We start from the raw sequence: 20,244 nt of genomic DNA on the forward strand, positions 1-20,244 counted from the left end.
AAGGGGGACCAGAAGGTGTGTTCCAACTACAGGGGCATCACACTCCTCAGCCTCCCCTGTAAGGTCTATTCCAGAGTACTGGAGAGGAGAATTCGACCGATAGTCAAACCTCGGATTCAGGAGGAGCAGTGTGGTTTGCATCCTGGTCACGGCACACTGGACCAGCTCTACACCCTCCATCAGGTGCTTGAGGGTTCATGGGAGTTCGCCCAACCAGTCCACATGTGCTTTGTGGATGTGGCGTTCGACCGTGTCCTTTGGGGCACCCTGTGGGGGGTGCTCCAGGAGTACGGGGTCTGGGGTCCTTTGCTAAGGGCTATCCGGTCCCTGTATGACCGCAGCAGGAGCTTGGTTCGCAAACCTGTTTCCAGTGCACGTTGGCCTCCGCCAGGGCTGCCCTTTGTCACCAGTTCTGTTCATTATCTTTATGGACAGAATTTCTAGGCACAGCCAGGGTGTAGAGGGGGTCTTCTTTGGGAACCACAGAATCTCATCTCTGCTGTTTGCGGATGATGTGGTTCTGTTGGCTTCGTCAAATCAGGACCTTCAGCGTGCACTGGGGCGGTTTGCAGCCGAGTATGAAGCGTCCGGGATGAAAAACAGCACCTCAAAATTCGAAGCCATGGTTCTTGAACGGAAAAAGGTGCCTTGCCCTCTTCAGGTCAGTGGAGTGTCCTTGCCTCAAGTGGAGGAGTTTAAGTATCTCGGGGTCTTGTTCATGAGCGAGGGACGGATGGAGCGTGAGATCGACAGACGGATCAGTGCAGCGTCTGTAGTGATGTGATTGCTGTATCTGACCGTTGTGGTGAAGAGAGAGCTAAGTAGGGGGGCAAAGCTGTCGATTTACTGATCTAGCTACGTTCCAACCCTCACCTATGGTCATGAGATTTGGATCATGACCGAAAGAATGAGCTCACGAGTGCAAGCAGCCGAGATGAGTTTCCTCCGCAGGGTGGCTGGGCGCTCTCTTAGAGATAGGGTGAGCAGTGCTGTCACTAGGGAGGAGCTCGGAGTCGAGCCGCTGCTCCTCCACGTTGAAAGGAGCCAGCTGAGGTGGCTCGGGCATCTTTTCCGGATGCCCCCTGGACGCCTCACTGGAGAGGTGTTCCGGGCACGTTCCATCGGGTGGAGGCCCCGGGGAAGACCCAGGACACGCTGGAGGGACTACGTCTCTCGGCTGGCTTGGGAATGCCTTGGGGCTTTGCTTGAGCTGCTGCCCCCGCGACCCGATTCTGGATAAAGCGGAAAAAAATCGATGGATGGATGGATGTATGGATGTATTCTGATTTTATTTACATTTTATGCAAAGTCCCAACTTCATTAGAATTGGGGTTGTAGTATGCTCTTCAGGAAGGATTTGTTGATGGATTTGTTTTGTGTGTGCATGGGCGCATCCACGAGGACATGTTTGTGTGTGCGCATGTGCGTGTGCATGCAGAGTGCAATGGTACCAACTGTATGGAACCAAATTTGCACTCTAAATGGAACCAAGCTGCACTCTAAGTGCAATGCAACACAAATGGGAGGAATTAATCCAGTGGTCTCCAAACTATTCCAGAAAGGGCCGAGAGGGTGCAGGTTTACTTTGCAGCCACTGACTCCAGCAGGTGATTTCACTGATGAACTCATCCCACCTGTTCAAAGGGATGTTAATCAGTGAAATCACCTGCTGAAGTCAGTGGCTGCAAAGAAAACCTGCACCCTCTCGGCCCTTTCTGGAATAGTTTGGAGACCACTGAATTAATCCATATCATGTGACATACAAAGCACCAATCAAATGACAAGGATCCACATAGCCCTTATATAATATTCACTATAAAACTGAATATGAGGTCTGTTAGAAAAGTATCCGACCTTTTTATTTTTTCAAAAACCATATGGATTTGAATCACGTGTGATTGCATCAGCCAAGGTTGAACCTTCGTGCGCATGCGTGAGTTTTTTTCACGCCTGTCGGTTGCGTCATTCGCCTGTGAGCAGGCTTTATGTGAGCAGTGGTCCACCCCTCTCGTTGGATTTTTATTGTGAATAAATGACTGAATGATTTGGAGCTTTGCTGCATCAATTTTTTCCAGAAACTGTGAGAGACCTCCAGGTGGACACCATTCAGAAAATTCAGATGGCTTTCACGGAAGATTTTATGGGGATTACACAGATTAAGGAGTGCTCCAGCCGGTTTAAAGACCACCCACAGCTGCTGAGAGCGCGCTGCGCTCCGAGCGCCGATCGACAGGCTGAATCAACCAGATAATTTCCAACGTGAAGGCTTTGTTGATCCGGGACGTCGTCTGACTTACACAAAAATGGCAGGAGACGTGGACATCAGTACTTTTTCGGCACATTCCACTGTTACAGGAGTTTTTTTCATGGAAAGAGAAGCGGAGGATGCTTTCAGTGGCTTTTCAGTCGTGTGACTATCTGAGAAATTGTGGTTGAGCCTGCACATGCCAGAACATGTCCTGTGAGGCTTCATCACGGCGTTGCTTTGCGCCATGCGGCACCGCCGCGACGCGCGGAATTCCTCCGCTCCTCTTTCCATGACAAAAACTGCTGTAACAGTGGAATGTGCCGTTCATTTCCAAACTGGATGCTGTGTTTTATCCGGGACGTCCTCTGACTAGCACAGGAATTTCAGAAGACGTGGACATCAGCACTTTTTCAGCACATTGAGACAGACGTGCGAAGGAATTCCGTGCATCGCGGCGGTGCCACATGACGCAAAGCAACGCCATGATGAAGCCTCACAGGACATGTCCTGGCATGTCCAGCTCATTCACAATTTCTCAGATAGTCACACGACTGAAAAGCCACCGAAAGCCGTCTGAAAGCCATCTGAAAGCCGTCCTGTGAGACCAACACGAAGGTGGTTTTGTGCCGCTCCATGAACGGCTCCATGGCGCATCCCTCCGCTTCTCTTTCCATGAAAAAAAAACCTCCTGTAACAGTGGAATGTGCCGTTCATTTCTAAACTGGACACTGTCTTGATCCGGTATGTCGTCTGACTAGCACAGGAAGACGTGGACATCAGCGCTTTTTCGGCACATTGAGAGAGACGTGCGGAGGAACTCCGCGCGTCGTGGCGGAGCCGCATGGCATGATGAAGCCTCACAGGACATGTTGGGGCATGTCCAGCTCATGCACAATTTCTCGGATACTCACGCGACTGAAAAGCAACCGGAAGCCGTTTGAAAGCCACCTGAAAGCCTTCCTGTGAGACTTACACGGAGATGGTTTTGTCCCGCGCCATGAGCGGCATGGTGGCGCAATCCTCCGCTTCTTTCCATGAAAAAAACTCCTGTAACAGTAGAATGTGCCGAAAAAGTGCAATGTCCACGCCTTCTGCCTTTTCTGTGAAAGTTAGATGACGTCCCGGATCAACAAAGCCTTCACGTTGGAAATGATTTGGTTGTTTGAGCGGGGTTTGAGCCTGTTGATCGGCGCTCGGAGTGCGCCGCGCTCTCAGATGCTGTGGGCGATTTTTAAACCGGCTGGAGCACTCCTTAATCTGTGTAATCCCCATAAAATCACAGCTGAAAGCCATCTAAATTTTCCGAATGTATGTATTATAATACATCCATTATATAATGTGTTATCATTATATAATGTATGTATATAATACATCCATACTATTTATACAGTGCTTTACACAGTGCTAAAAGACACTTTACAGAACAGCGAAAATAAAGAACAAAGCAACTATAATATAAAAACCCCAAGATTATAAACTCAAACCTTCACTGTGCCTTGTGATGGAATCACTATGATGACCGCTGCAAGATGGCAACTGCTTTTCTTGGACCTCAGCAACCAATGTGGCGTCTCTTTATAATGTCTATTTCAGCAGCTTATGTACATCACATTACTTGTCTGAACATTAGAGGATTTTCTCCTTTTTTCTCTTTTATTATAATTGTTGTCATTACTGTTTCTTTATTTCTTTCTTTATTTAAGGATCCCCATTAGTCTTTACCAAAGTAGAGACTATTCTTCCTGGGGTCCATTTTCAAATAAAAGTATTACAATTTATACAACTCACAAGCACCAACTGTACAATTCACAGAACATACACAAGTAACAGTTATTTCTTCACAAACAAACACCAACACTACCACACAACCACACACGACCACACAACAGAACAGTTGTCTAAGTGACAAAACACTAAAGACTGTAAAACTAATTTCCTTGTTGCTGTTGACATAAATTGAGCATTGCATTGAATTAAAAAGATGTTTCTGCTCATTTTGGTCACAATATTATTATTATGTGTTGTCCAAGATATCCTTTGATCCAAAGTCACCCCAAGCAATTTTATCTCAGTCACTTGTTCTAATAATTGATTGTGCAGAGAGAGGTTTAACTTCAGGGTGTCTCTTAAGATATGTTTAGAGCCTAAAATCATACACTTAGTTTTTAACACATTCAATTTTAACCTGTTTCCCACCACCCAGTCTTAAGTCAACATTAGCTCTTTTTGTAAAGTGCTGTTGACCTGATCCAGGCTAGAAGCAGAAACATATATTGTTGTATCGTCTGCATATACAGTCATACGGGCCCTATGTAAAATATATGACATATCATTTACAAAAATACTATACAGCAAAGGACCAAGACAACTACCTTGTGGAATGCCACATGTTAGGGTATCTGAAAATGAACCATTGAAAGCAACACATTGCTTTCTGTCGACCAAATAACTTCTTAAAAAACATAAAGCAGAGCTTTTAAATCCATATGCTGATAATTTCCCAATTAGAAGTTTATGATCGACTAGATCAAAGGCCGCACTAAAGTCCAGAAATGCAATTCCTATCAGTTGCTTACAATCAATTTGTCGCAGCCAGTCATCAGTCAGAGCTGTAAGTGCTGTACTTGAGTAGCATTCTTTATAGGCATGCTGGGCATCAGAATGAAGATGATTTACTTCAAAATAATTCTGAATGTTTGAACATAATCCCCTCCAACAGTTTACTCAGGTCAGGTAAGATGCTTATTGGTCTGCTGTTCTGCCCAGTCAGTGGCGCTTTGGAATTTTTTGTGAGGAATAATTTTTGCTATTTTCCATCGATCTGGTTAAATACATTCATCAAAACATAGATTGAAAATATAGCTTATTGGCCTGGCTATTGATGTAGCTGCAATTTTTAAAAGTCTTCCATCCATGTTATCAATTCCACCTGGTTTCTCACAGTTTACATTTTCCAGGAATTTTTGAATTTCATTGTCATTAACAGATTTAAAAACAAATGAACAACTCTTACCATACATAATGTGATTAGTTATGATTTCTTCTGACATTTTCCCACCAACTGAGGGCAGCTCATTTCTGATCGTTTTTACTTTGTCCTGGTAAATACTTGCTGAAGTAGTTTGCAATTTCAAAGGGTTTAGTAATGAATGTTCCATTCAGCTCAATAAATGAAGATATTTTATTTGTTTTGCTTCGACACATGCGTTCATTTATCATCCTCCATATTTGTTTACTATTATCACCACATTCTTTAAATTTTGTCTGATAGTACAGGTTTTACTTTTGCCTGTTAATTTTTGTTACTTTGTTTCTCAATAAACGATAAGCTTGCCAGTCTCTGGAGCTACAAGACACTCCAGCAACTTTTTTCATTTGATCTCTTTCCTTCATTATTTGCCTCAAACTCTCATCCACCCAAGGGGACCTGTTGGATCTTACACAAAGTTTTCTTATTGGGGCATGTTTATCACACACCTCTGTGAATAACTTACAAAAAGTATTTAATGCATGCTCGGCATGTGTGTTCTGAAGCACCAGATCCCACTTTACATTTTCCACATCATGGATAAAGTCAAGTTCTGAAAAAGATTTATACATTCTTTTAAAAATGACTTTAGCTCCGGCTCGTGGTATTTTTGTTTTAAAAGAGAAAGCAATTATATTGTGATCACTGAAGCCCACAGGTTCTGAAATAATACTAAAACACTTTTCAGCACAATTTGTATAAATATGATCAATACATGTAGATGTGGTTAACCCATCTCTATTGGTTCCAATCCTTGTAGGTGAATTTACTATCTGAACTAGATTGCATACTGTGATTGTGCTACTTAGATGTGATTTCATTGAACAATTCTCAGAAAGCCAATTAATCTGAATCATTGTACAAACATTGTTCAAGTATTCAACATTAGCACTTGGTGGTCTGTACAAACAGACCACCAGACTGTTCAAGTCTACTATTTGCTGTTTGTTCATTGTTGTTCAAGTATTACTTGAACAACTATCAGAGGAGCAGCATAGAGTCCAACAGGAGCTCCAGTGGAAGAGCCGTGCAGCCAAGAACGTGTATGGAGGGAAGATGGAGGAGCAGCTGGCCCAGAACAACGTCAGAGACGTGTGGAGATGCCTCAAGACCACCTCTGGATTTGGGCAGAGTACCAGCAGGACTACAGATGGAGATTCTCTGTTTGCAGAGGAGCTAAACAGCTACTTTAACCATTTTGGCTCCTCCACACCTGCCCCCCTGCCTGCTCCCGGCTCTCCACATGTCTCCAGCAGCCAGCCCTCCAGTCCCTCTGACCCCCCACCTTCTAACCTCTGCTCACCTCCACTGCACCCCGGACCTTATCTCTCCTCCCTCGGGACTGTATTCAGCACCAGCCCACCTCAGCTCACACCTCAGCTCCCCCCTCCCTCCCCCCTCCCTATAACTCCAACTGAGGTGAGAGGCCAGCTCCTGCAGCTGAAGCAGAGGAAAGCAGCAGGACCTGATGGGATCTCCCCAAGGCTGCTGAGGACCTGTGCAGATGAGCTCTGTGAGGTCCTCAGCCACATCTTCAACATGAGCCTCAGCCTGGGGGTGATCCGCACCCTGTGGAAGACCTCCTGTGTAGTCCCGGTTCCCAAAACGCCGCACGCCAAGGAACCAGCCCACTACAGACCAGTTGCCCTGACCTCCCACCTCATAAAGACCATGGAGCGGCTCATCCTGTTTCACCTCCACACCATGGTGAGCGACATCCTGGACCCACTGCAGTTCACCTACAGGCCCAACATCAGGGTAGATGACGCTGTCATCTACCTACTGCAATGAGTGCTCACCCACCTGGAGACCGGCGGGAGCGCTGTGAGAGTCATGTTCTTTGATTTCTCCAGCGCTTTCAACACTATCAGACCGGCACTGCTGTGGGGAAGCTGGAGGACAAAGGTGTGGATAGACATCTCGTCAACTGGACCATCGACTACCTCACTGACTGCCCGCAGTACGTGCGGCTGCGCGGCTGTCAGTCTGAGGCGGTAAGGTGCAGCACCGGGGCCCCCCAGGGTACCATCCTCTCGCCTTTCCTCTTCACCCTCTACACCTCTTCACCTACAACGGACAGCTGCCATCTCCAGAAGTTCTCTGATGGCTCCGCCATTGTGGGCCGTGTGTCTGAGGGGAACGAGCTGGAGTACCGGTCGGTCATCACAGACCTTGTGGACTGGTGTGAGCTCAACCACTTGTGTCTTAACACCAGTAAGATGAAGGAGATGGTGATCGACTTCAGGAGGAAACCACCACCTCACCCACTGGTGAACATCCAGGGGGAGGACATAGAGACTGTGGACAGTTTCAAATACCTGGATGTTCACCTCAACAGCAAACTGGACTGGACTCACAACACCGATGCCCTGTACAAAAAAGGACAGAGTCGCCTCCACCTCCTGAGGAGACTGAGATCCTTTGGAGTGAGCAGGCCTCTGCTTAAGACCTTCTATGACTCTGTTGTAGCCTCTGTTCTCCTCTATGGTGTCGTCTGTTGGGCCTCAGGCAGCACAGAGTGGGAGAGAAAGAGACTGAACAAGCTGGTCAGGAAGTCCAGCTCTGTCCTGGGCTGTCCTCTGGACTCTCTGGAGGAGGTGGCTGAGAGGAGGGTGTTAACCAAGTTCAAATTCATCATGGACAACTCCTCTCACCCTCTGCACCAGACTGTAGTGGAGCTGAGCAGCTCATTCAGTGACAGACTGAGGCACCCTCAGTGCAAGAAGGAACGATACCGCAGGTCGTTCCTCCCTGCTGCTGTCAGACTGTACAATAACACTGTGAAATAACCACATGCAATAATATGTCCACAAATCATGTGCAATATTAATATGTCCCCAAATCACGTGCAGTATTATTATGTCCACAAATCACGTGCAATATTATGTCCACAAATCATGTGCAATATTAATATGTCCACAAATCATGTGCAATATTATGTCCACAAATCACGTGCAGTATTATGTCCACAAATCATGTGCAATATTAATATGTTCACATATCACGTGCAATAACAACTCGTTTACAAATCCCTGCACTAATGTCACCTTATCACATCTAAACTACATTTCACATATTGTAAAGAAGATGCTCCTATCTCTTTTTCAATCCCAGTCATGTTTATACGTATACGAGGTCTATTAGATAAGAAACCGACACTTTTATTTTTTATTTTAACTATATGGATTTGAATGACGTGCGATTACACCAATCATGCTTGAACCCTCGTGCGCATGCGTGAGTTTTTTCACGCGTGTCGGTGACGTCATTTCCCTGTGGGCAGGCCTTGAGTGAGATGTGGTCCCGCCCTCTCGGCTGAATTCCTTTGTTTCACACGCTGCTCGAGACGGCGCGCGTTGCTTTATCGAAATTTTTTCTGGACCAGTGAGGAATATCCGAGTGGACACTATTCGAGAAATTAAGCTGGTTTTCGGTGAAAAATTTAACGGTTGATGAGAGATTATGGGGTGTTTCTGTCGGTGTAAGGACTTCGCGCAGCGCTTCCAGGCGCCGTCGTCGGCATGTTTCGACCTGAAAACATCCTAATTTAAGGCTTAATTCACCCAGGACATCGTGAGAGAACACAGAAGATTCAGAAGAGGCCGGCATGAGGACTTTATGCGGACATTCCACTGTTTAAGGACATTTTTTAATGAAAGACGTGCGCGCAAAGTCGCATGTCGGGCCTGACCCGACCGCGGGGGGTCGCGACAGGAAAAACACCTCCGTTGGAAACCTTAACGGGCAAGTTGGAACATGCCCAAGCTGTTAAACAATTTCTCAGTTACTCACTTGTTGAAAGCCATCAAAAGCCGCCTGAATTTTACAAATGTTTTTCAACACGGAGGTGTTTTTCCTGTCGCGGTGCACACAGATTCGCCGAGGCGTCACGGAAACGACTCGGCGAATTTGCGCGCACTTCTTTCATTAAAAAATGTCCTTAAACAGTGGAATGTCCGCATAAAGTCTTCATGCCGGCCTCTTCTGAATCTTCTCTGTTCTCTCACGACGTCCTGGGTGAATTAAGCCTTAAATTAGGATGTTTTCAGGTCGAAACAGGCCGACGACAGCGCCTGGGAGCGCTGCGTGACGTCCCGCTCCGTGGGAAGTCCTTACAGTGACAGAAACACCCCATAATCTCTCATCAGCCGTTAAACTTTTCACCGAAAACCACCTTAATTTCTCAAATAGTATCCACTCGGATATTCCTCACAGGTCCAGAAAAAATTTTGATAAAGCAACGCGCGCCGTCTCGAGCAGCGTGTGAAACAAAGGAATTCAGCCGAGAGGGCGGGACCACATCTCACTCAAGGCCTGCCCACAGGGAAATGACGTCACCGACACGCGTGAAAAAACCCACGCATGCGCACGAGGGTTCAAGCATGATTGGTGTAATCGCACGTCATTCAAATCCATATAGTTAAAAAAAAAGTGTCGGTTTCTTATCTAATAGACCTCGTATATTCTATTTCTACCTCATTTCTTATGTCTTGTATTGTTATAAGTATTATTATTATTGCTTATCTTTGCACACGCTGTTTGATGAACATTTTCCTTTACTTGCACCCATCTTGTGTGTTTTTTTAAGAGCTGACGTAACGTGAATTTCTCTTCTGTCAGATTAACAAAGTTTTATCTTTTGCCAGCACCTACCTCACTTTTTCATTGCTCTTTCCTGAGTATTGTACATGTTTCAATGTAAGGGGTTTCATTTTTTTCTGTTTGTCTCAGATTCATAAATAAGTCATACTTAAAGAAGGTACACTGACCCTTGAAGCCACCAGGATAGCTGTTGCTGAGCAGTGTAGACTGGTGCAGAAGGTTCTAGCCTTGGAACCCCCCAACTGCAGCACACACCAACCCCGATGACCCATGCCCCCGGATGACTAAGATGTTCTTTGTCTTGCTGACAGATGAACAACAATCAAATGTGGGATTTTCTGTCCGAGTGCAGCATAAACCGAACAAGAACGGTGTTGACCGTTGAATGGTGTGTGTTGAGGATCTGGATGGCCTGAGGATCCAGCTGTCTCTTCAGTTTCTCATTGATGGGCATATGACTGCAGAACTATCTGACTGACCTCAGTAGTCTAAACAGTCCATAGGTGGGGTGTGAAGTGTCCCTCATGATGTTGTGGGCTCGAAATATCACTTTCTTAGGGTAGAGGTTCTGGGGGGGGGGGGGGGGGGGGTGCTCTGATCATGTGTTCAGCTGACTGTAAAGGCAACACAATTCCCATACCAGGAGGTGATGCTGCTTGTCAGGACACTCCACGGTTGAGGACTAAAAGGTCCCTGGGATGGAGAGGGGAGACATTGAATTTGCACAGTTGACTGAGCAAATGGAGCCTCTGTCTGGATTTTTGAGTGTGTGCTGGCTGTGAAGAGTCCATCTGAGGTCATCAGTATGTGGGTGCTGAGCTACTTTACGTTGGTGGCTGTTGGTTTGTCAGCAGGGTGTAACTGCTGCCTGCTGCCATGCTGCCTCCTTAAGTCCACTCCAGTTGCCTTGGTCTTGCTGATGTTGAGGGATGGGTTGTTGGACCGGCACCACATTGTTCACGTGGTTCATTTAGGCCTGATGTTCTTATGATCCAAAGTACTAAATAAACCTCCTCTATTTCAACAGAATGAAGGAACCTTTCTAAAACATGGGCTGATGACATTGGCTCAGTCCCAGTTTTTGGTATCTAAAAGCAGCACGCCCACACCCAACCACCACACAGGTAACAACAGTCACACTGAAATTGTTAATGTTCTTTGGCTTAAATGACACAAATTTATAAAATCACAATTAGAATGTATTTTATCCATTGTTTTCTTTATAGGGTCATTTGGTATGAAGCAACCTGTTGTTTTTGATCAGCCCTCATTAATAAAATATCCATTCAAAGACGGTTCAGGATCTTACAAGTAATGGAACCTGTTGTCATGAAATAGATGTAACGTGTGCTCATTACCATCATGGCTGAGCTGGATTCTTTTTTTATCCTTTATTTTATAGAGACAATGATGACATTAATGATGTAGCTTCAATGGCTGGAGTCAACCTCAGAGAGGAGAATGCCCGGATCTTCACCACTCTGGTCGGCTCTGTCGTGCACTCGTGTCACGATCAGCCTTTCCTGTCTACCAACCTGTTGCTCAGCCGAATCCTGTGCACAGGTAGGCAGAGGAACTGCCCTAAATACCTCACGAATTGCAGGGGAACACATACAGTTGCAAATACAAGTATATGCAATAGTCTATAAAATTAAAGAAGACCACACCTCACATTAAGAAATTAGTTCAAAACAAGGTGAAAGAAGGCTTAAAAGGAAGCCTAAAAATTATATGTGTTCCAGGTAAAAAGAGTAAGTCTAGCAATAACATAGGGCAATAGCACTTACATTTTGACACCACCACCAGTACTATGGTCTAGCAGGGTGCTGATGGAAACTGTCCTACAGTTGGGTGAAGGAGACGGGGATCATGTTTGTAGACATCAAGAAAGAGAGGAGGGATGTTTGGAGATGAGAGTCAGAACTTTGAATGCTGACAGTCTGCCTGATATCAGGGCAGAGCTACACATGTGGATAAGATTGTTGGTACCACTATATTTTATGTGCACAGTTTAGTCAGAAATAAGTGCAACAAAAGCAATTTTGTTTAATTAAAGTATTTTTTTAAAATGCTCAAAGGCATTTGGCAACAAGAACAAAACACAGCGCTTTCATAAAGTGAAAAAAAAATGCTGGCATAAAATGTATGATGCACACAATTATTGGCAACCTTTAATGAATTTATGGTAACTTTTCACTTTTACAGCCAATCTTCTTTACTGAATCAGGGGATGGATATATGAACATTTCTAAGTGACTGAATATGTCTTGGACATTAGATCAATCTTTAAGAAACAGTATGACACTATGTGGTAAATCTGTCTGGAGGAGGCCGTTCTCAAAACCTGAGTGACTGTGCAAGAAGGAGACTCGTGAGGGAAGGCACCAAGACACCCAAGACATCTCTGAAGAAGTTCTAGGCATCCGTGGCTGTGATTGGAGAAACTGTTGCATCACCAGTTCTACAGCTTCATGGTGAAGTGGCACAGGGGAGGATTTTCTTTGTGAAATTTCAGCTCCACTTTGCCGGAGGGTACATGAGTGATGCAAGACTAGATTTCTTTTATTATATGGAAATCCATCTCTGCTCCACTTCACTATCAGGCTGTGAGTTGTAGTACTACAGACAAAAGTTGCACTATGTACAATTTCTCCAATCACAGCCACAGAAGCTGACCACATCCAGAGTCGGGCACGATGGAAACCTAAGTCCAGACACTTTGTTGGCCTGAACAGAAGGAGGCAAACTTTGTTCTGAGACTCAGTTCAGAGGTAGGCAGTTCATGAGTACCATTTTAGTCCATCACACTAAATAATACATAACAGAATCTTTCAACAAAGGAAGGTGGAAAAAATCTACCTCAACACAAACCCACAGATCATGTATTTAAAAGAACTGACTGGGAAAATTAATGTGCAAACTGACTGACCGAGAATATAGAATAGAAGAAAACGTGAAGTTCAGTGTACACTTTTCCATTCAAAAAAAAAAAAAGGCTTTTGAGTGGCAGGCAATAAGAGTGGCACTGGCAACCTGAGAATCCAGAGCACAATGACATGAAGCCCTGTTGCTTGTGGCAGTGAGCGATTGCAATATTATGGGAAAGCAGTGGCAACACACCTGCATTCTGCCCATGTAGTGCTGGCACAGGTCCACGATCTCACCCCTGTCCCGACTTTCGGATGTGCACTTATTTTGTATCCCACGTTTGTGTCACTTCAGCTCTTTGATTCTGTTCACAGTGTAGTTCTGATTGTCATTTGGGTTCTGATCACCCCCTGAGTTTGTCCTGAGTTGTCATGTTTGTTCTTCCCGTCACTTGTTCACTTCCGTTTTACGTTTGTTTGTGCATTAGCATTTTGGTTTTATTTATTTATTTTCCACTTACCCTTTGATGTCGTTTATTTATTTCTGACTGTCTTATTTGCTTTTGGTCATCTTGTGTTCTGCTCCTCTCTCACATGCATCTGTTTCCTGTCTTTACTTCCACGCACCTGTTTTATCCTTGTACATTTAAGCACTTGCCTTTTTTCTGCTGGTTGCCTGCTCCTTGTCCTTGCCAGATGTCATCTCTCGTTCTACTCTCTCTCGCACTGACTTTGTTCAGTTGTAACACATGGAACCTTTTTTTTTAAATGGTCACCAATTTCAGTGGAAAAGCACGGGTTGTTCCACACCTTAATTCTGAATTTACGTAATGGAGCATGTTTATTGATTCGCTTCAGGAATTCAGTATAAAGAACTGCCAGGCCCGCTCAATATCAGCAAGAAGAGATATCTGGTTCCATCCGATAATAGATCATACAAGAAAGCCAGTTGACAAAAATATTTAAAATCTCTTTTGAGTAAGGTTTAGTTTTGGGGAGCTGGGCATTCCTGACTACTGCCATCGCACAATGGTCACTCAAGTCATTCCCAAAAACCCAGACAACAGGATACTTGTAGGGGGTATTTGTTATTATTAAATTGAGGAGCGATGATCGCCGAGTTGGACTGTCTGTTAGCTGTTTTAAATTCAGTGAGTCACAGATAGATTTTAGGCTGTCTGAGTCTGAAGACAACCAGTCTAGGTTTAGGTCTCCCGCTAGCACTAGCTCACCAGAGTTTAGCCCTGAAATGCAGTTATTTAAGGAGCTTAGCGCTTCACAGCAGGCTGAGGGGGGCCTGTAGCAGCCCATGACTGTTAGGGACTGTCTCTGCTGGAATTCAAGATTCAGTCCCAGAAATTCGAGCTGTTTGCTAATTGATACAGAGGAGAGGATAGCAATATTGTAGTCTGAGACTGATTTACCCAACCAAGTCTCAGATAACACGAGGATGTCAGGTTCAGTTATTTGTTCCCAGATTAGTACTAAATCAATTTTAGAAAGCAGGTTCCTGATATTCAAATGCAGACTGCTAAGGCCTGATCTGGTTCTGAAACTATCAGGAGTGTCGATATTTTTCAAAGAGGGTGAAGGACCTGGATTAGCCTGAACATTGCCAGACAATATAAGTAAGTAAACTTTATTTATATAGCACTTTTCACAGACCACGGTCACAAAGTGCTTCACATGATAAAATCAATAAATACAAAATAACACATACAAACATTTAAAAGAAAATCAAGCTAAAATGCAATTTTAAAAAGGTGAGTCTTAAGTTGCTTTTTAAAAACATCGACAGAAGAAGAAACATTTTCTCTTTACATTAGGAATTGAGCCCTTGTTATTGATGTTGGAGATTTTCAGGTCAATGAGTGAATTTTCTGTGTATGTGAAACTGCCCTGTAGGACAGATGTGCACATCAGAGATTGTAGATTCAATCAGTTTAATCCTGGCAGATAGTGGTATAGGTCCCTGATCTGAAGAAATCCAAGGATGGATAGGGGACGTGCCTATGCACCCCACTATCACAGTTTGATAGTACTACCCCACACAAAACACATGAAAAACAAGAGGTAATACAAGAATTAGATTCATTGTTACGATCTGCTAAATACGAGGTCTGTCCAAAAAGTATCGGACCTTTTTATTTTTTTCAAAAACCATATGGATTTGAATCACGTGTGATTGCATCAGCCAAGCTTGAACCTTCGTGCGCATGCGTGAGTTTTTTCACGCCTGTCGGTTGCGTCATTCACCTGTGAGCAGGCTTTGTGTGAGCACTGGTCCACCCCTCTCGTCGTTTTTTTTACTGCGAATAAATGTCTGAATGATTTGGAGCTTTGCTGCATCAATTTTTTTTCAGAAACTGTGAGAGACCTCCAGGTGGACACCGTTCGGAAAATTAATATGGCTTTCAGGGACGATTTTGTGGAGATTACACAGATTAAGGAGTGTTACTGCCGCTTTAAGGCCGGCCCACAACTGCTGAGAACGCGCCGTGCTCCAAGTGCTGATTGACAGGCTCAATCAACCAGATCATTTCCAACGTGAAGGCTTTGTTGATCCGGGACGTCATCTGACTTCCACAAAAAAAGGAAGAAGGAGTGGACATGAACACTTTTTCGGCACATTCCACTGTTAAAGGAGTTTTTTTCATGGAAAGAAAAGCGGACGGATGGGCCACCGTGCCGTTCATGGCGTGGGACAAAACCACCTCTGTGTTGGTCTCACAGGACGGCTTTGAGATGGCTTTCAGACGGCTGTCGGTGGGTTTTCAGTCGTGTGACTAACCGAGAAATTGTGGATGAGCCTGGACATGCCAGAACATGTCCTGTGAGGCTTCATCACAGTGTTGCTTTGCGCCATGCGGCACCGCCGCGATGCGCGGAATTCCTCCGCTTCTCTTTCCATGACAAAAACTCCTGTAACAGTGGAATGTGCTGTTCATTTCCAAACTGGACGCTGTGTTTTATCCGGGATGTCCTCTGACTAGCACAGGAATTGTGGAAGACGTGGACATCAGCACTTTTTCGGCACATTGAGACAGACGTGCGGAGGAATTCCGCGCGTCGCAGTGGAGCCGCATGGCACAAAGCAACGCCGTGATGAAGCCTCACAGGACATGTTCTGGCATGTCCAGCTTATGCTCAATTTCTCGGTTAGTCACACGACTGAAAACCCACCGACAGCCGTCTGAAAGCCATATCAAAGCTGTCCTGTGAGACCAACACGGAGGTGGTTTTGTCCCGCACCATGAATGGCACGGTGGCGCATCCATCCGCTTTTCTTTCCATGAAAAAAACTCCTTTAACAGTGGAATGTGCCGAAAAAGTGCTGATGTCCACGCCTTCTTCCTTTTTCTGTGGAAGTCAGACGATGTCCCGGATCAACAAAGCCTTCACGTTGGAAATGATCTGGTTGATTCAGCCTGTCGATTGGCGCTTGGAGCATGGCGCGCTCTCAGCAGCTGTGGGCGGTCTTTAAACCAGCTGGAGCACTCCTTAATCTGTGTAATCCCCATAAAATCGGCCCTGAAAGCCAACAGAATTTTCTGAAAAGGTGTCCACCTGCAGGTCTCTCACAGTTTCTGGAAAAATTTGATGCAGCAAAGCTCCAAATCGTTCAGACATTTTATTCACAGTAAAAATCCGACGAGAGGGGTGGACCACTGCTCACAGGCGAATGACGCAATCGACGCGTGAAAAAACTCACGCATGCGCACATAGGTTCAAGCTTGGCTGATGCAATCACACGTGATTCAAATCCATATGGTTTTTGCAAAAAATAAAAAGGTCCGATACTTTTTGGACAGACCTCGTATAAATCAGTGAAGAAGAAGAATGAGGGGAAAAATAGGCTGGGGTGCCTCAGCGATTCCAGAGGGCCTGCAGGCTTTAGCAGTGAGTGGACCAGCAGCACCCTGCTCAGCGTGCTGCTCTGGTTGGAGCAACATCTTTGCTATTTTGGCGTTGTGGGACAGCTCGCTGGACTACTTTCACCTGACCCAACGCTGAATTTGCCGACATGAGAAGATGCTGCTGGATGAGTGTGAGTATATTGACTTATGATCATTTAGGTGTAAAAACACATGAGTTCTTGTGTCAAATACAGTAGTGTTCAGAATAATAGTAGTGCTATGTGACTAAAAAGATTAATCCAGGTTTTGAGTATATTTCTTATTGTTACATGGGAAACAAGGTACCAGTAGATTCAATAGATTCTCACAAATCCAACAAGACCAAGCATTCATGATATGCACACTCTTAAGGCTATGAAATTGGGCTATTAGTAAAAAAAAAAGTAGAAAAGGGGGTGTTCACAATAATAATAGTGTGGCATTTAGTAAGTGAGTTCGTCAATTTTGTGGAACAAACAGGTGTGAATCAGGTGTCCCCTATTTAAGGATGAAGCCAGCACCTGTTGAACATGCTTTTCTCTTTGAAAGCCTGAGGAAAATGGGACGTTCAAGACATTGTTCAGAAGAACAGCGTAGTTTGATTAAAAAGTTGATTGGAGAGGGGAAAACTTATACACAGGTGCAAAAAAATTATAGGCTGTTCATCTACAATGATCTCCAATGCTTTAACATGAACAAAAAACAAACAAACAAACAAAAAAAAAACAGAGACACATGGAAGAAAATGGAAAACAACCATCAAAATGGATAGAAGAATAACCAGAATGGCAAAGGCTCGCCCATTGATCAGCTCCAGGATGATCAAAGACAGTCTGGAGTTACCTGTAAGTGCTGTGACAGTTAGAAGACGCCTGTGTGAAGCTAATTTATTTGCAAGAATCCCCCGCAAAGTATCTCTGTTAAATAAAAGACGTGTGCAGAAGAGGTTACAATTTGCCAAAGAACACATCAACTGGCCTAAAGAGAAATGGAGGAATATTTTGTGGACTGATGAGAGTAAAACTGTTCTTTTTGGGTCCAAGGACCACAGACAGTTTGTGAGACGACCCCCAAACTCTGAATTCAAGCCACAGTTCACAGTGAAGACAGTGAAGCATGGTGGTGCAAGCATCATGATATGGGCATGTTTCTCCTACTATGGTGTTGGGCCTATATATCGCATACCAGGTATCATGGATCAGTTTGGATATGTCAAAATACTTGAAGAGGTCATGTTGCCTTATGCTGAAGAGGACATGCCCTTGAAATGGGTGTTTCAACAAGACAATGACCCCAAGCACACTAGTAAACCAGCAAAATCTTGGTTACAAACCAACAAAATTAATGCCTCGCAGATGTGAAGAAATCATGAAAAACTGTGGTTATACAACTAAATACGAGTTTAGTGATTCACAGGATTGCTAAAAAAGCAGATTGAACATAATAGTTTTGAGTTTGTTGCATCAACAGCAGATACTACTATTATTGTGAACACCCCCTTTTCTAGTTTTTTTTTTTTTTTACTAATAGCTCAATTTCATAGCCTTAAGAGTGTGCATATCATGAATGCTTGGTCTTGTTGGATTTTTGAGAATCTACTGAATCTATTGGTACCTTGTTTCCCATGTAACAATAAGAAATATACTCAAAACCTGGATTAATCTTTTTAGTCACATAGCACTACTATTGTTCTGAACACTACTGTATTCTCCTGTTTTTGTTACCCATGAAAACGCACTGTCATCGCAAATACAGCATTGTTTGGGAACTACGTTTTGTGCAGGAATTCATCAAGCATGTTGGCCGCGGGCTCATACAAACAAGAATATACAAAAACTGTATAGTTGTTGGGCCAAAACGAGCGTGTCCCATTTTAGCTTGCCATAAGCTAAGCTAGTGGTGTTCGTGAGAGTGTGGGCCAGTGGGCCTTGATGACTCCAGAGAGTCTACAGGGGGTTTTCAGGGCCCTGTACAGCGCGGCCAGGTCCGACCTGAAAAGAGGCATCAGAGAGGCCAAGGCTGCCTACACGAGAAAGATAGAGGACCACTTCACTGTAAATGACCCCAGAAGGATGTGGCAGGGAATAAATCATATAACCAACGACAGAAGCAGCAACCCAGGAAATGCTAGGTCTGACGCCTCGCTGGCAGAGGAGCTGAACCACTTCTTTGCCCCCTTCGAAGCAGACAGACCAGCAGCAACTCCACACCCACCATCCTCCAGCACTAGCACACTAACACTTCAGGAACATGAAGTGAGACGTGCTGAAGGCGGTGAACCCCAGGAAGGTGGCCGGCCCCAATGGTGTACCTGGAAAGGTACTCAAAGCGTGTGCTGACCAACTGGCTGGAGTTTTCACCTGCATCTTCAACCTGTCCCTGTCGCAGGCCATCATTCCACTCTGCCTCAAATCCTCCACCATCATTCCAGTCCCAAAGAAGTCAGCAGTGGAGAGCATAAATGACTACAGGCCTGTTGCACTTTCGCCTATGGTCATGAAGTGCTTTGAAAGACTGGTCTCTCAGCACATCAGGGCCTGTCTGCCTCCCACTCTGGACCCCCACCAGGACGCTATCACCACAGCTCTCCACACTGAGAGCTGGAGCACCAGGGGAGCTATGTGAGGATGCTCTTCCTGGACTTCAGCTCAGCCTTCAACCACATCATCCCGGAGATCCTGGTCCAGAAACTGACACATCTGGGCATCTCCACCCCCATCTGCCAGTGGATCAAGGACTTCCTCACAAACCGCCCACAGTCTGTGAATCTTGGCCCCCACCTTTTCTCCACCATCGCACTCAGCACCAGTTCCCCTCAAGGCTGTGTACTGAGCCCCCTCCTGTTCACTCTTTACATGCATGACTACTCTCCATCCCATCCCACAAACACCATCATAAAGTTTGCGGATGATACCACGATGATTGGGCTCATCTCCGGGGGGGATTAGACCGACTACAGAGACAAGGTAAATCGACTGACAGCATGGTGTTCAGCTAACAACCTGCCGCTGAACACCACAAAGGGTCCAAAGGGTCAGCTCCATCAGGTTCCTGGGAGTGCAGATCTCCGACAGCCTCTCCTGGACTGCCAACACCACAGTGGTGGTGAAGAAAGCCCAGCAGCGACTCCACTTCCTGACTCTGACTCTGTGGTATAACTCACAAATTCGCGGCTTAAAGCAGATAACCCGTAAGTTGGAGAGGAAATGGCGTCTCACTAATTTATAAGATCTTCACTTAGCCTGGAAAAAGAGTCTGTTGCTCTATAAAAAAAAAAGCCCTCCGTAAAGCTAGGACATCTTACTACTCATCACTAATTGAAGAAAATAAGAACAACCCCAGGTTTCTTTTCAGCACTGTAGCCAGGCTGACAAAGAGTCAGAGCTCTATTGAGCCGAGTATTCCTTTAACTTTAACTAGTAATGACTTCATGACTTTCTTTGCTAATAAAATTTTAACTATTAGAGAAAAAATTACTCATAACCATCCCAAAGACGTATCGTTATCTTTGGCTGCTTTCAGTGATGCCGGTATTTGGTTAGACTCTTTCTCTCCGATTGTTCTGTCTGAGTTATTTTCATTAGTTACTTCATCCAAACCATC

General features: G+C 44.9%; 1 protein-coding gene across 1 annotated transcript in view; it reads left to right on the plus strand.

Annotated features, from left to right (window-relative positions):
* LOC117518196 (transcription initiation factor TFIID subunit 4-like) overlaps positions 1-20,244 on the plus strand; it is a 204,765-nt gene that overhangs the window by 106,730 nt on the left and 77,791 nt on the right. Inside the window, exons 10-12 of the mRNA XM_034179253.1 lie at positions 10,906-11,002; positions 11,105-11,189; positions 11,281-11,441. Of these exons, the coding sequence (XP_034035144.1) occupies positions 10,906-11,002; positions 11,105-11,189; positions 11,281-11,441 (343 nt within the window). The remainder of the gene's footprint in view (positions 1-10,905; positions 11,003-11,104; positions 11,190-11,280; positions 11,442-20,244) is intronic.

The sequence above is a fragment of the Thalassophryne amazonica genome, chromosome 10, assembly GCF_902500255.1.
Source record: "Thalassophryne amazonica chromosome 10, fThaAma1.1, whole genome shotgun sequence".
Taxonomy (NCBI): domain Eukaryota; kingdom Metazoa; phylum Chordata; class Actinopteri; order Batrachoidiformes; family Batrachoididae; genus Thalassophryne; species Thalassophryne amazonica.